The 14,323-nt window shown below is 42.6% G+C and overlaps 1 protein-coding gene across 1 annotated transcript in view; it reads left to right on the forward strand.

Annotated features, from left to right (window-relative positions):
• Positions 1–932: 932 nt before the first annotated feature.
• LOC104076520 (glycine dehydrogenase (decarboxylating), mitochondrial) overlaps positions 933–14,323 on the forward strand; it is a gene marked incomplete at its 5' end in the record, with an annotated part of 19,048 nt that continues 5,657 nt past the window's right edge. The window contains 6 exons of the mRNA XM_009577415.1: positions 933–1,075; positions 2,009–2,084; positions 10,550–10,675; positions 11,549–11,698; positions 12,159–12,271; positions 12,892–13,033. Coding sequence (XP_009575710.1) covers positions 933–1,075; positions 2,009–2,084; positions 10,550–10,675; positions 11,549–11,698; positions 12,159–12,271; positions 12,892–13,033 — 750 coding nt within the window. The remainder of the gene's footprint in view (positions 1,076–2,008; positions 2,085–10,549; positions 10,676–11,548; positions 11,699–12,158; positions 12,272–12,891; positions 13,034–14,323) is intronic.

Raw genomic sequence — 14,323 nt, forward strand, 5'->3', positions numbered from 1 at the left:
AGGTTAGTCAAGCAGGACCTGCGTTTCATGAATCCGTGCTGACTGGGCCTGATCACCTGATTGTCCTGTACGTGCCGCGTGATGGCACTCGAGATGATCTGCTCCATAACCTTCCCCAGCACTGAGGTCAGACTGACAGGCCTGTAGTTCCCTGGATCCTCCTTCTGGCCCTTCTTGTAGATGGGCGTCACATTTGCTAACCTCCAGTCAACTGGGACCTCCTCGGTGTGGCCAGGGCTGCTAATAAATGGTGGAAAGTGGCTTGGTGAGCATTTTCGCCAGCTCCCTCAGTACCTTCGGGTGGATCCCATCCGGCCCCATAGACTTGTGTGTGTCTAAGTGGTGTAGCAGGCCACTAACCATTTCCCCTTGGATTATGGGGGCTGCATTCTGCTCCCTGTCCCTGTCTTCAGCTCAGGGGGCTGGGTACGCAGAGAACAACTGGTCTTACTGTTAAAGACTGAGGCAAAGAAGATATTAAGTACCTCAGCCTTTTCCTCATCGTTTGTCACTATGTTTCCCCTCACATCCAATAAAGGATGGAGATTCTCCTTAGCCCTCCTTTTGTTGCTAATGTATTTATAGAAACATTTTCTATTGTCTTTTACGGCAGTAGCCAGATTAAATTCTAGTTGGGCTTTGGACCTTCTAATTTTCTCCCTGCATAACCTCACAACATTCTTGTACTTCGCCTGGGCTGCCTGCCCCTTCTTCCAAAGGTCAAAAACTCCTTTTTTTCCTGAGTTCAGCCAAAGTTCTCTATTTAGCCAGGCCGCATCATACAATGAGGTTGGGAACTTGTCTTGTTGCACAAGAAATATTTAATTTTTATTTGAGTACAGGGCAGCTTCTTTCATTCATAGTTTAACAACAAAACAGAGTTGTCTGCAGAATTTTTTGTTACAGCACATGCACTTTTTTTTTTTAAATAGCCTATTTCATGGAAGGAATTTGCCAACATCCACCCTTTTGTGCCCCTGGATCAAGCTCAAGGGTATCAGCAGCTTTTCAAGGATTTAGAGAAGGACCTATGTGAGATTACTGGCTATGACAAAATCTCCTTCCAACCAAACAGGTAGGAAATTTTTTCTGAACATTTGCTCCTTAATATGATTCCAAAAACTTATCTCTAAAGAAAATGTGCAAGCCAAAAGTGGAAGAAGTTTCTAAAATTAAATTTGACAAGGAGAAGCCTTGAATGGAAGGTTATAAAAACAAGATTTGTTTTTTCAAAACTGCAGAACCTTATTTTGTCTCGTCTCTTCTACAAGTTTAATGATTTGGTCTTTTCTCTTCTTTTACTCTTTTTTCCTGTGTTTTCCTCTATATGAAGGCTAGTTTTTCCACCATTGCTTGCTTAAAATGGTGATGTTACTGATATCCTCCTATAAGCTAAAATTAAAGATTTGAAATAGGAATAAGCTGTATGAGCTGGCAACTATATAATTGTTGAAACTGGTATTTGATGCACTAGGTAATACTAGGTTTGAATGAAGAATGCCTAGCATCTGCATGCTGACTGAAATAAATAAAGCAGGGCTGAATGAATACTGCTGCAGCCTGTTTATGTCTGTTAGTAGTTTTGATACAAAATGAGCAGCAAGGACTTACTCTACACTTAGGATGTCACTGAAAGAGTTCTTATGTTTCACTGTGTACACTTTACTATGCATTTCAGTATTAGTTTGCCAGTCTGTAGCCAAGCACATAGCTCCCTGCTAGGTGCAGAAGTGGGGATCAACTCAGCCACCAAAAGGATTTAACGTCATAGTGTAAGCGTGTAAAATGGCATAACTTTTTTCATCTACTGTTTGCAAAACAGGCAAGAGCTGTTAATTAATGCTTGTCAATTTGTAATTTAATCCATGGGATGTGCTGCGTTTAATTTGCTGACACTTGCCTAAAGCCATTGAGAAGGATTAGGGCTGGACAATTTTGAAGTTTCTGTAGAGAGCTGGCACTTCCTGGTTTGTGTGCTTGTGTAACAGGGTTTGTGTTCCTCTTGCAGTGGAGCCCAAGGAGAGTACGCAGGTTTGGCTGCAATCAAAGCTTATTTAAATGCAAAAGGAGAACGTCATAGAACTGTAAGTGTCAACACTCATGTGGGGAAGAGCTTTGGGTGGGAAATGGAGAAAGGAGAGTTGATTCAGCAGCTGGGACTCACCTAGAGAGAAGCTAGGTTGTGTATCCTCATCTGTGACAAGCATTCAGTATTCCCTGCTTCCCTCATGGATCATGGGTATCATCTTAAAAGTCTGTCTTTACTTCACAGACAGTGGGAATCAGGAAAGGAGACTCCCTCAAAGGGTGGTTGTGCTGGGTCTCGCTGGGACAGAGTTAATTAAATTTCTCCATAGCAGCCCATATGGTGCTGTGCTTTGGATTTGTGGCTAAAGTAGTATTGATAACACAGGGATGTTTTGGCTTTTGCTGAACAGTTCTTGCACAGTGTCAAGGCTTTCTCTCTTTCCCCCTCTGCCGTGCCCTGCCCCCTGTCGTCCCCCCCAGGGACAAGAGGTTGGGAGAGACACAGCCAGGACAGCTGACCCAAACTGACCAAAGGGATGTTTTATGCCATATAATGGTACGCTCAGCCATAAAAGCTCAGGGGAAGGAAGACAAAGCAGGGAAGGTCATGGTTGTGGCATTTTTCTTTCCAAGCAACCATTATATGTGCTGAGGCCCTGCTTTCCAGGAAGTGGCTGGACATGTGCCTGGCCATGGGAAGTAATGAATGAATTCCTCCTCTTGCTTCACTTGCGCACGTGGCTTTTGTTTTCCTTATTAAACTGTCATTCTCTCAATCCATGACTCTTCTCCCCTTGCTTCTATTTTGAAGCATCTCCCATGGGAGATGGGAGTGAGTGAGCAGCTCTGTGGGTGTTTGGCCATTGGCTGGGTCAACCCATCACAGTCTTTTTTAGCATCCAGCGTGGGGCTTGAGGTAATGACAGTTTTGATCTGAGCATGTTAATTTGTTAATTGGCAGGCTCCTGTGTGGGTCACAGAGCTTGCTTGCTTTACTGTGTATTAGAGCCTAGGGCTTTTTAATGGCTGCTTTTGGCTCTTGCAGTTTGCTGTGCTGCTTATCAATGTATTTTGCTGTGCTTGGAAACATTTTGATAAGAGCAATGGCCGTATGCCTGGACTGGCATATAGTCCTGGCTGTGATGCTATTCCTGTGCTGCATGAACTACCTTGCAGAGAGAACAAGGGATTATACCTCCCTCTCCTCCTCTGGGGTTGATCTGTCCAGCTCTGTTGTGTGGGCTCCTGAGTTTGTTGCACATCCTTACGTACGATGTTTGATCCTATTATCTAACATTGTGTGGAACCTGGTTTGGTTCTGGCGTAAGAGTAAACAACTTGTTGTTGAGCTGACAGAGAAACGTGCACTGAGGCAGTTGATCCTTGGGTGACAGTGTGTGTAGGAGGGTTGGGGCAGGTGCCTAGGGCTGTTATCACCTGGGATTTTACACCTGAACAGACATGCAATCCCACTGAATTGGCACACTACTTGATGGAAGGGTGCCTTGCCTACCCCAATGAGACCCAGCAGCTCCTAGCACTGTTTTGGGGTTTGGCCTGTGCCTGCTGGGCCTCTCTCTAGCACCGTCACAGCAGCAGGGGAAAGTGGGCCTCTACTTCTAAACACATGATGGTTGAGACAGGGACTCAAACCTCAACCACAGTGACTGCCCCAGCAGTAAAAAGGAAGCACTGGCAGTGGAGGTCAACAGGACTGTACCATCAATTAGTAAAGGAAGAGGAGGAAGTTTCTGATCAGGAAGCCAGTCCTTTGGCAAGGAAATGTAAGGAGGAAGTAATACAAGTCACCCAAGAGGCAGAAACCACCCCATCCCTAACACTGAGCAAGCTCCAAGACATGCAGAAAAATTACGGCTGCCAACCAGGCAGGTGTATTGCTGCCTGATTGCTCAAATGCTGGTATGCTGGAGGGGATAGTCAGCAACTGAGGGTAGGGAAGCCCAGCAGCTGGGATCCCTCACTAGGGACCAGGAATCAACAAAGAAATCAGAAGAGAGTTGACAATCTGCAGCCTCTAGAGGTGGTTCCTGTTGAGTGTGAGGCATCCTCTCAAGAGTCATCTTGTCAATTACTGAGGTAGTTGAACCCCTGCTGAGGAAGGTGTTCAGTATCTAAGAGAATTAGCAGTGGTGGAGGTGGTCTACACTGACTTGGACAATAAACAGGTGTCCACATGTACTTCATGACATCCAGTACACCTGGGCCATGTAGAGGAGGTCTGTAGAAACTGCATCAGTGTCATATGCCAACTCACTGGTGATGATGGACTGGCCACTTCTTGAGATACCAACTGTGGAGAGACTGTCTTGCTGGTTCCAGGGTGTTTCAAAGAGAATCCCTCCACTTCTCATCCCCACAGGCACTGTCTTGGCTGTCCGGTGCCCTATGGAGTCAGCCACCCCCTGCCAGAGGGAAAGGGAGCCCCAGGTGCACACCACATGGCACCGTCTGGTTCTTCGTGCATGGCTGGGGCAGGACATGGGGAAGAGGGACAGTGCACTCACCTTGAAGCTAGAAGCCCATGTACCTGAACTGCAGGGGAAGACAGCAGCCAAGAAGGGACCAACCAAGAAGGCTGCTGCACCAGTTGCTGCCAAGACAGTGAAGAGTAACCAGCAGTCCCCCAAACACAGAATAAGGGCTCAGAATGCCTCTCCTCCTGAGTTTGGTGAGGGGACTTCTGGTCTGACATCACAGGAGTCAGAGAGTGAATACCACAACCAGGAGTAAAGGGTCCCTGCCTCTGGCTAGGCGGAGGAAGGGGATAACAAAGTTTAACAGATTTGATGGCCTGGCACATCAGATCCATGGGGGTATAAGGCTTTGGTGGATACTGGTACACATAATGCCATCAGGGTAGGAGGGGGCAGGACCCATCTGGATTTGTGGAGTGACAGAAGGATGCCAACAGTTGTCTGTGTTAGAGGCTGAGGTGAGCCTAACAGAGGACAAATGGCAGAAATATCCTATTGTGATTGCCTGGAGTCTCCATGTATCCTTGGCATAGACTACCACAGGAGAGGGTATTTCAAGGACCCAGGAAAGTATTGGTGGGCCTTTAGTGTAGCCACAGTGGACACAAAGAAGATTAAACAACTGTCTGCCTTGCTTGGCCTCTCCATTGTAGGGTTGCTCCATGACAAAGAACAGCAGGTGTTGGTTGCTACCATGATGGTGCACCAGTGGCAGTATCGCACCAGCTGAGACTCCCTGGTTACTATCCCTGGAAAGCCAACGAGTGATAAGCAAAACTTAATAATCCTTAAATAGTCCCATAAGGCCAGTACAAAAATTCTGACACAGGGTGGAGTTTAACAGTGGACTATCATGGCCTGAATGAAGTGATGCCACCATTGAACGCTGCCGTGTGGGACAAGCTAGAACTCCAATATGAACAGGAGTCAAAGGCAGCCAAGCAGTATGCCATAACTGATATTGCCAAAGCATTTTTCTTTATACCTTTGGCAGCAGAGTGCAGGCCACAGTTTGTTTTCATGTGGTGGGGTGTCCAATATACCTGGAACTGACTGCCCAGGGGCTGGAAGTACAGCCCTACTTACCTATCAGTCTTACCTATCTGACTGATACAGACTGCACTGGAACAGAGTCAAGCCCCTGGGTTTCAGTACTCTATGTCAATACTGACTCATGGACGGTGGCAAGTGCCCTGTGAGGGTGGCTGCGTCATTGGAAACAGACCAACTGGTAGCACAGAGGTAAAACCATCTGGACTGCTGCCTTCTGGCAAGACATTGCTGCCGAGGTAGAAAGCATTACTGTAAAGACGCTCACAAGCCCAAGGGCAGCACCACTGAAGAACACCAAAACGACGAGCAGGTAGACCAGGCTGCCAGAATTGAAGTCACTCAGGTAGATCTGGACTGGGAACTTAAGGATGAGTTATTCATAGCTCAGTGGGCCCATGAAACATCATGATGTTTAGGGAGAGGCCTAAAACCTACAGATGGGCCTGTGATCAAGGGACGGACCTAACCATTGAAGCCATCACACAGGCTACTCATGAAAGTGAAACAGTGATTCAGATCTTCAGTGAAATGGATCTAGGCCCGGATGTCCATGCCTTGAAAGAAAATGGGCAATGCTAGTTTTCTGCTTTTTCAAGCTGGTATGACACTCCCTCTCCAGCTTTTTCAGTTACAAAGGGAACAGGAACTGATTGTCTAAAACTTAACACTGCTTATAACGTCAGTTGGTTCCCTATATAGCCATTCCTGACGGAAGAAGCAGACAAGCCTCTGGTATGCCTTGGCAGCTACTCATAGAAGTCTCTAGGTTCATCCAGTTCTTGTCCATTCAAACTGTTTCAAATGAATTTCTGTAGGATATATGGAGGTAACCTTGCTTCACAAGGGCCATAAAAACTGTAGATGAGTAATGCAAATCAGTTTTGATTCATTGAGGATCATCTTCAGTTGGTAACGCTAGAGTCTAAAGGCTTGGTTTCTATTCTCTTCTATACTAACTGCCTGAAACTTTGACGTCAAGGAGTCACTTCTCAGCTATATCATTGTAATCTGACAAAATAGAGTTCTTGTAAACCTGAGAGGTGATACAACTGTAGTTAACCCCGAAAAGGAATCAATTCTTAATAGTACACTAAGTTTAATAGAATTTTGAATTCTAATTTTCTTTTAAAGAGAATTCTTTATTTGCATTTAATGACAGGCAGTTATAGCTGAAAAATCTGGAAGTAATATTGTTCCTGTAGGTGCTTTCTGAACAATCTGTGATGCCTGGAAAAAAGGTTGTGTTAGTCATAGGTTTTAGGTGTAAGTTTATTTGGAAGTGAAATAGGTTGAAATACGAAAACGTGAGAAGTTGGTGGCAGCAAGTTTCATTTTGGCAAGATGGTTGCATGTTTGTGATACAAGAACAGCCAGATTAGCCCAGACCAAAGGTCTGTCAGTCCCAGCATCCAGTCTTACAGTGATCAATAGCAGACTGATAAAACTCCTCTTACAACGAGGAGTACAAGGACAAAGTAAGTACACAGTGATACTTACACAGCACATGGCCCCAGCCTCTACATATCTGTGGTTTGGGAACTTCCTGATCCAAAGGAATCCAAAGGCACTGCTTATGCATTTTTCTACAATTAAATCTGATCACTTAACCCTTATGAGGAAGCTTCTGATATTTACACTATCTTGGAGAAAACGTTCTATGGCTTCATCACCGATTATCATATAATCATATTTCTTCATAAGAAATGCTTTCGCTTATTTTTTTGAACTTGACATCTTACAATTTCATCTAATACTCTCTTGCTCTTAAAAGATGATGAACAGTTCTTCCCTGTTCACAGTTGGCATATCATGTGTTAATTCTGAATTTTTTATTATATCCTTATCCATCCTCATTTCTGTCTTCCTAGTTGGATTCCAGTTATTTGTCCATCCTTCCCAAAAAAGCCATCTTATAGCTTTGGTTATCCTCAGAGCTTCCGTGTTTATTTTCTATTTCCTTTCTAGTTTTTAATGCAGTTGCTTTTTTTCTCCCCAACACTGCAAGATCTTTCGAGTGGTGATAGGTTCAAACCCACAATCCGAGTTGTGTATCGTTAAGATTTGTTTTCTTGTGTAACATTCTAGATCTGTCTGGCTCCAGTATATTCTGTTTTGAATGCTGTTACTCAGTACTGTGGGTTCTTTTCTGAACTATGCAATCCGTTCTTTTAGAGACCTGGGTGATTTTGTATTAACAGGATATCTAGCATTTCACTGTATGTCTCCATTATAAACCAATTATGAGTTAGTTGAAATGCTAGGGAACCAGTACAGATATTTGTAGTGTTCTATTAGGATGACCTTTCTCCACAGTAAAAACTGACTGTTTATCTTTTTGTTTCTTTCCTGTGTTTTCATGAAATACTTATCCATGTGAACCTTCCCACTTACCCCACTGGAAATTATTTTAGAAACGTTTTTTGGGACCGCATCAAAAACTTCTTGGAAATCTGAGATTAGCTAGATGTTCCTCTTTCGCACTCTCATAGAGTTGGCTTTGAACAGTAGGAAAACATTCCTTAATGCAATAATATCTGTATTTTCTGTACCTGATTTTATACTTGGCTTCGGAACTCATTTGTGTCCTCAAAATGGAAGGGTCGTTGTCCTGACCTCCTGGGAACTATAACCTCTGTGTGAGGAAACTACCTAAAATTGAACAGTGAGTGTTGTCTTGTTCTGTCTTTGTTTGTTTGTTGCATCCAGATCACCTCAAACTTCTTGGAAATCAGCCACTCTTTACAATTACAAGCTTTGTTTTTTGAGTAGTTTTACTCACTGGGAAGTGAAATTAGGTTGAAATTTTTTTCCTTGGATAGTTATCTTCTGATTATCCATCTACACTTTGCTGTTTCGCTCATTCTGTGCAAGATCCTTGGGCTTCTGGAGTGTCTATGGTTCTTCTATGCTCAGAAATACCCAGAGGTAACAGCACAGAAGAGAGAGCCTGCGGGCTGCTTGCAGTTACTCATACTTAACAGATTTCAAACGTTACAGTAAAATCAAGATAATCTTGGAAAAAAAAGGGGGGAAAAAAGAAAAGAAGAAAGCCCACAAAATGTTGACCTTTCAACTGAAGTTTCTCCTGGGCTGGAGAAAGTAAGTAAACCAGCAGATCAAGCTTCTTGCTGTTGGCCTCATTTGAATTTGGTGCCCTCTCGTGGAAAAGAAGTATCGACATTAACTGACAGCTCACATCTGTCTGTTTTGTTGCCTGGTCAATAACTTCCGAACCCAGCAGCTGCAGATGCAACCCAGCAAGACTGGCTGGCAATCGAGACTCACTTTACATTTCTGCTATGCAGCTAAAATGACTACAGATGTGCCACAGCGCTTCCCAGCACCGGGGCTGGGGTCCTTGTGTTTCCTTTCAGCCGCACAGTAAAACGTTGACAGTTCACTGCAGGAAGAGCAAATATTCTGAGGTGCTGAGACAGATGGGTCAGTTCCTTGGAATAGCTTTTAAAGTCATTAGCATTTGTCTCAGCATCTCTATGGAACATGAGGTAGAGACCATTGTGCAGTTTCTCATGAAAACAAAAGTGCCTTACTGTCAGTTATTTAATGCAGCTAAGTTGAGTAAATAAACTTACTTAAATAAACTTAATTGAATTAATCCTTCCAAGAGAATCATAATAGACAAATGTTTCAATATCCTCATTGAACAGAAGCAAAGGAATTTTTTTAGAGAAGGTATATCTGTTGTCCTTAGAAGGGATGGAGTTCCTAGCAAATGTCTGGAAATATCCTGAGCTCCATTTTCTTCTCACTAACAAGAATGTACATTTATTTAAGTAAAAGTACTTCTCTTTTTTCTTTTGGAATTAATTGTATAGAGCATGTAAGTAGCTGTCTGAAACTTCTTAGCTATAGCCAAAATATTTGTCTAATTTATTGTTTTGAATAGAATAGAGAAGAAAATGCTTTGGAAGTCAGCTGAAGATGTAGTCGTGTCATGGTTTAACCCCAGCCAGCAGCTAAGCCCCACACAGCCGCTCGCTCACTCCCCCCTGGTGGGACGGGGGAGAGAATCAGAAGGATAAAAGTGAGAAAACTCGTGGGTTGAGATGAAGACGGTTCAATAGGGAAAGCAAAATTCGTGCATGCAAACAAAGCAAAACAAGGAATTCATTCACTACTTCCCATCGGCAGGCAGGTGTTCAGCCATCTCCAGGAAAGCAGGGCTCCATCACGTGTAATGGCTACTTGGGAAGACAAACACCATCACTCCGAACGTCCCCCACTTCCTTCTTCTTCCCCCCGCTTTATATGCTGAGCATGACATCATATGGTATAGGATATCGGAGCATGACATCATATGTTATAGGATATCGCTTTGGTCAGTTGGGGTCAGCTGCCCCAGCTGTGTCCCCTCCCAGCTTCTTGTGCCCCCCCAGCCTAAGTGGGGTGGGGTGAGAAGCAGAAAAGGCCTTGACTCTGTGTAAGCACTGCTCAGCAGTAACTAAAACATCCCTGTGTTATCAACACTGTTTCCAGCACAAATCCAAAACATAGCCCCATACTAGCTACTATGAAGAAAATGAATTCTACCCCAGCCAACACCAGCACAAGTGGAAAGTTGGAATTGGACAGTTTTTCCTTTCAAGTCATTGCACATATGAAGACTGATTACTGTAAAAAAAATTAGTCTTTTAAAAAAAAGAGGGGTGAGAGGAAAGGATTTTAAATGTGAGTATCTGAGATAATATTCTGGAACTGCAGCCCTAAATATGATTTAAGCAGCAAATGAAACTTTATTTTCCTAATGAATATTTAGATGCTGATACTTGAGTGGATTTTCTTCAAAGAAAATTGAGTTGCATCCTTCAGTACAAGTGGCAATTTGCCAGTGAACATTCCCTCAGAATCCCTTTTGAAAACGTTGATAATGAGTTGTAGCTGAGCCTAGACCATAATGCTTTAAGATTTTTTAACTACTACACTTTAGCCCCTGCTTCTTTTTCCCTTCTAAGGTTTGCCTTATTCCTAAATCTGCTCATGGTACAAATCCAGCAAGTGCACAAATGGCAGGGATGAAGATTCAGCCAATTGAAGTGGATAAAAATGGGAGCATTGATATCTCCCATTTAAAAGCAATGGTGAGTACTTAATTATCTTTAATTTTTGAGGCAGGAACACTCCTTCTTCTCTACAGGTAATAGTGTTGGCAGCTGAATCAGATTTTTCTTTGAGAGAAAATAGGACAATAGTGGATACGTGCTTGAAAAAGATAAGTAATTCTTTCCTTTTTTTTTCTCACTCAGACAGTAGCCATGTGACATTTGTGAAATTTCCTTTAATTTGAGGATCTTTGGTGCAGGAGTGGCTCAGAGAGTCTTTCTACACAGTGGGCTCTTTTATAGCAGACCTTTTTGGTCCACATAGAGTATTTGAAATGAATGAAGCACGTTCATGAGTGTGAAGCATTTGAAACTGCACTTTAGCCTTCACTTAGCAAAGTTCAAGCCCATCTCTGCTGGGGAAGGTGTTGCTAGGCAACTTTTTTCACTTTTTTGAGTAGATTGGCTGCAGGTGAATCTTGGGAATCCAAGGGGTTAGCAGGACACATTTCCAAAAATACATATTTGAGCAGTCTTTTATGGTAGTCATAGAACTGTATTGCTGAAAGTAAGTGGATGAGCATTAGATCACACTACCGTGAGGCCAGATGTTTCACTTGGCTTGTCTTAAGGTCCCAGAAGTGACTATTATACATACATCTTTTAATACTATGCCTTCTTCCCTGATTTAAAGTTCTGATTTATTGAGAAAACACTCTTTTTCCATATTGCTGAAGGAAAAAGCCCAGCATCTTTTACTGACTATAAATGACTTAGACGACTGCTGATAGACTTGCTTCTCACCTGTGAAACACTTGATGACCTTAATTACATGTTTGTGTAAAAATCTTCTCTTAAGAAGCTTTAGGACCCCCAATGACCTTTTTTTTCTCTCTTCCTCCCTGCCACCAGGTGGACAAGCACAAAGAGAACTTGGCAGCCATCATGATCACGTACCCTTCCACCAACGGTGTGTTTGAAGAGGAGATTGGAGATGTGTGTGACCTGATTCACAAACATGGAGGCCAGGTTTACTTAGATGGAGCAAATATGAATGCCCAGGTACAAAATCTCCTAGGTAGATTTACAACAATGGGAGCGTACGTTTCCTTGGAATAAAAATAGCACAGCAGTACTCAGTTCAGACCATAACACCGCTTCCTCACATGACGGTACAGTGTTTGGGGGAGGAGGTGAGGTTTCCAAGAACAGTAATAAAAATTAGATGGTGAAAATAATTCTTTTTTATCTGATTTTGCCCTGAAATGTGTTGTAAGATGTATGAGTTGTTCACTGAAATTGGCTTAGTTTGCCTAATCTTTGTCAAAGACATTCTTTACAGACATGAATAAGAATTCCTAAAGCAAAAAATGGTTTGCATCAATTCTTGTTTATGATGCACCAGGTTAAAGAAAAACAGAAAAACATATAACATCTTTTTCAACCTATTTTTCTTGACTGAAGTAATAGGTCTTAAAATGGCATGTAAAGAATACCTTGAGACAGAGTATTCCCTTCACAGGTCGGTCTGTGTCGTCCTGGAGATTACGGCTCTGATGTCTCTCACTTAAACCTTCACAAAACTTTTTGCATTCCCCATGGAGGAGGAGGACCTGGAATGGGACCAATTGGAGTGTGGGTATCTCTTTATTAGCCTTTTCTTTAAAAAAAAAAATCCCTTAGTGAATCTTGGTAGTTCACTTAAGTACAGAGCTATGAATGGGAGAGGTGTACTGTTGTTTGTAAACTTTTGTCCTTCTCCAGGATAGTCACGTGCTGATGTCATGAATGGTGAGGTTCATGTGTATGCCCAAACCCTGACTTTCACATTGGCCCTTTAGTGTGTATGGTAGACCTCGCTCAGCAGTCTGTTTTCTGAGTAAGTGCAGAGCTGATCTGTGGACTTTGAGGGCTGATATTGTACGTAGTCCAGAACGCAGAAGTGGTATATATGAACTAAGTGAATCTATCCTATAGGGCAATCGTATTCCTTTAAAAGAAAATAATGTTATTCTTCTAAAAAAATAATTTTGATTTGGATAGCTGCATGAATATCTTGTGATACGTTGAAAACTGAGTGCCATCCTCCATTGTCACCAGTTATGTTAAAAACTTTTTGTTGAAGAAGACATAGACCAGACTTCCTGGAGGACTGTGTTTGGAAAGAAGGTGAAGAGAAGCTACTGCTGAAACTGTTCAGAAATGGTAACACAGAAACACACATTTAAGTTCTAAAATCCATGTTTTTGTTTTAGGAAGAAACATTTGGCTCCCTACTTGCCTACCCACCCTGTCATCAAAATACAGCTGGATAAGGATGCACGTCCTTTGGGTACTGTCAGTGCTGCACCTTGGGGTTCCAGTGCTATATTGCCAATTTCATGGGTGTATATCAAGGTGTGTAGACTTTTATAAGAAGTATCAGCTGAGGATCTGTTTCTGTTTTAGCAAGTCTGAGGACCACTGGAAACACATAAACAAATTTAAGAGCAACTCGTCATAAGATATTTGCACAGACTGAAATGCATATGACTATGGCAGAGTCATAGGTTATTTACATCCTTCGAACCTCCTTGTTTTCCAGTAGGACAATGGAACAGCCTATTGCCATCTGTTGCAGTGGGAAAGGATGGCAGGACAACTGCTGTATCTATGCAGCCTGCTTAATTCTTCTGTCTCATCTGTAACAATTCTTGAGACAAGTGGACACAAGGCAGAAAGCTGCAATCAGGCTTGCCCCGCCACTGTCTCTGACATTGAAGTTTTCATGTTTAAAAGCTGCTTGGTAATTACTGTTCTTTCAAGAATATTTTTGGTTGTATGCTGCAGTATCGTTATACTTGACCTGTATGTGATATTTAACTTTCCAAGATCTGTTTAATAAGAACTTGAATTCCAGGGCATTTTACTGAATTTGAAAACTGAACTTAGTTTTGGCTTTGGATGTGCAACAACTTGATCATGATCTATGTAATTTTTTAATGCCTTGCAATTTAGTGATAAGCCTGCAAATATTTGGTTACATATATGGAAGTATTCAGGCAACAGAGATCAGCGTAGATTCAAATTCTGCTTGAGAAGAGCGTGTGCTGGGACTCTGAGCAACATTTAAAGCTTTCAGTGAGAGAAAGAGTTGGAATGGTGAACGTAAGGGCAGTGTCATTCAGAGTACCCTATAGCCAGTTTGATATTCTAACCATGGAAACTTCCGCTCCTGGGGAAACCAGCTCTTTTGGAATTTGAAATGAGCCAATATGAGCTGGTACAAATTCCATGGTGGCTTTTCAGCTGTGGGTAAAAATCACTTGTGACTGTAAGCTGGTTCCTATTACAGAATATTTAAACTGTAGTAAATTTTTAAGGGAAGCTGTTTCTTCACAATGTAAAGTGCCGTCTCTTTACACTGTCCCATCTAAAGGGGCTACCTTGAAGGCTGTTTTGGCTTTCTCCTTTGCCAACTTAACTTCTAAGTGCAGTGTTAAGAAATTCAACCACAGCTCAATTCCAGCACTGTCCTTTTGCAGTGCTTTATCAGAGAAATAAGTGCATCTGTGTTCATTTGGCTCTGGTCTTTGTTAATGCACAGTATCATCTGTGACATGACACCAGCAAGCAGAGTTTGAGTTGCTGGGATAACCTCTACAGACAGCACACATGGCTTTTTGGGCAGCTCTCCAGACACTCTTT

This window comes from Fulmarus glacialis, unplaced genomic scaffold (genome assembly GCF_000690835.1).
Source record: "Fulmarus glacialis isolate BGI_N327 unplaced genomic scaffold, ASM69083v1 scaffold8745, whole genome shotgun sequence".
NCBI lineage: Eukaryota > Metazoa > Chordata > Aves > Procellariiformes > Procellariidae > Fulmarus > Fulmarus glacialis.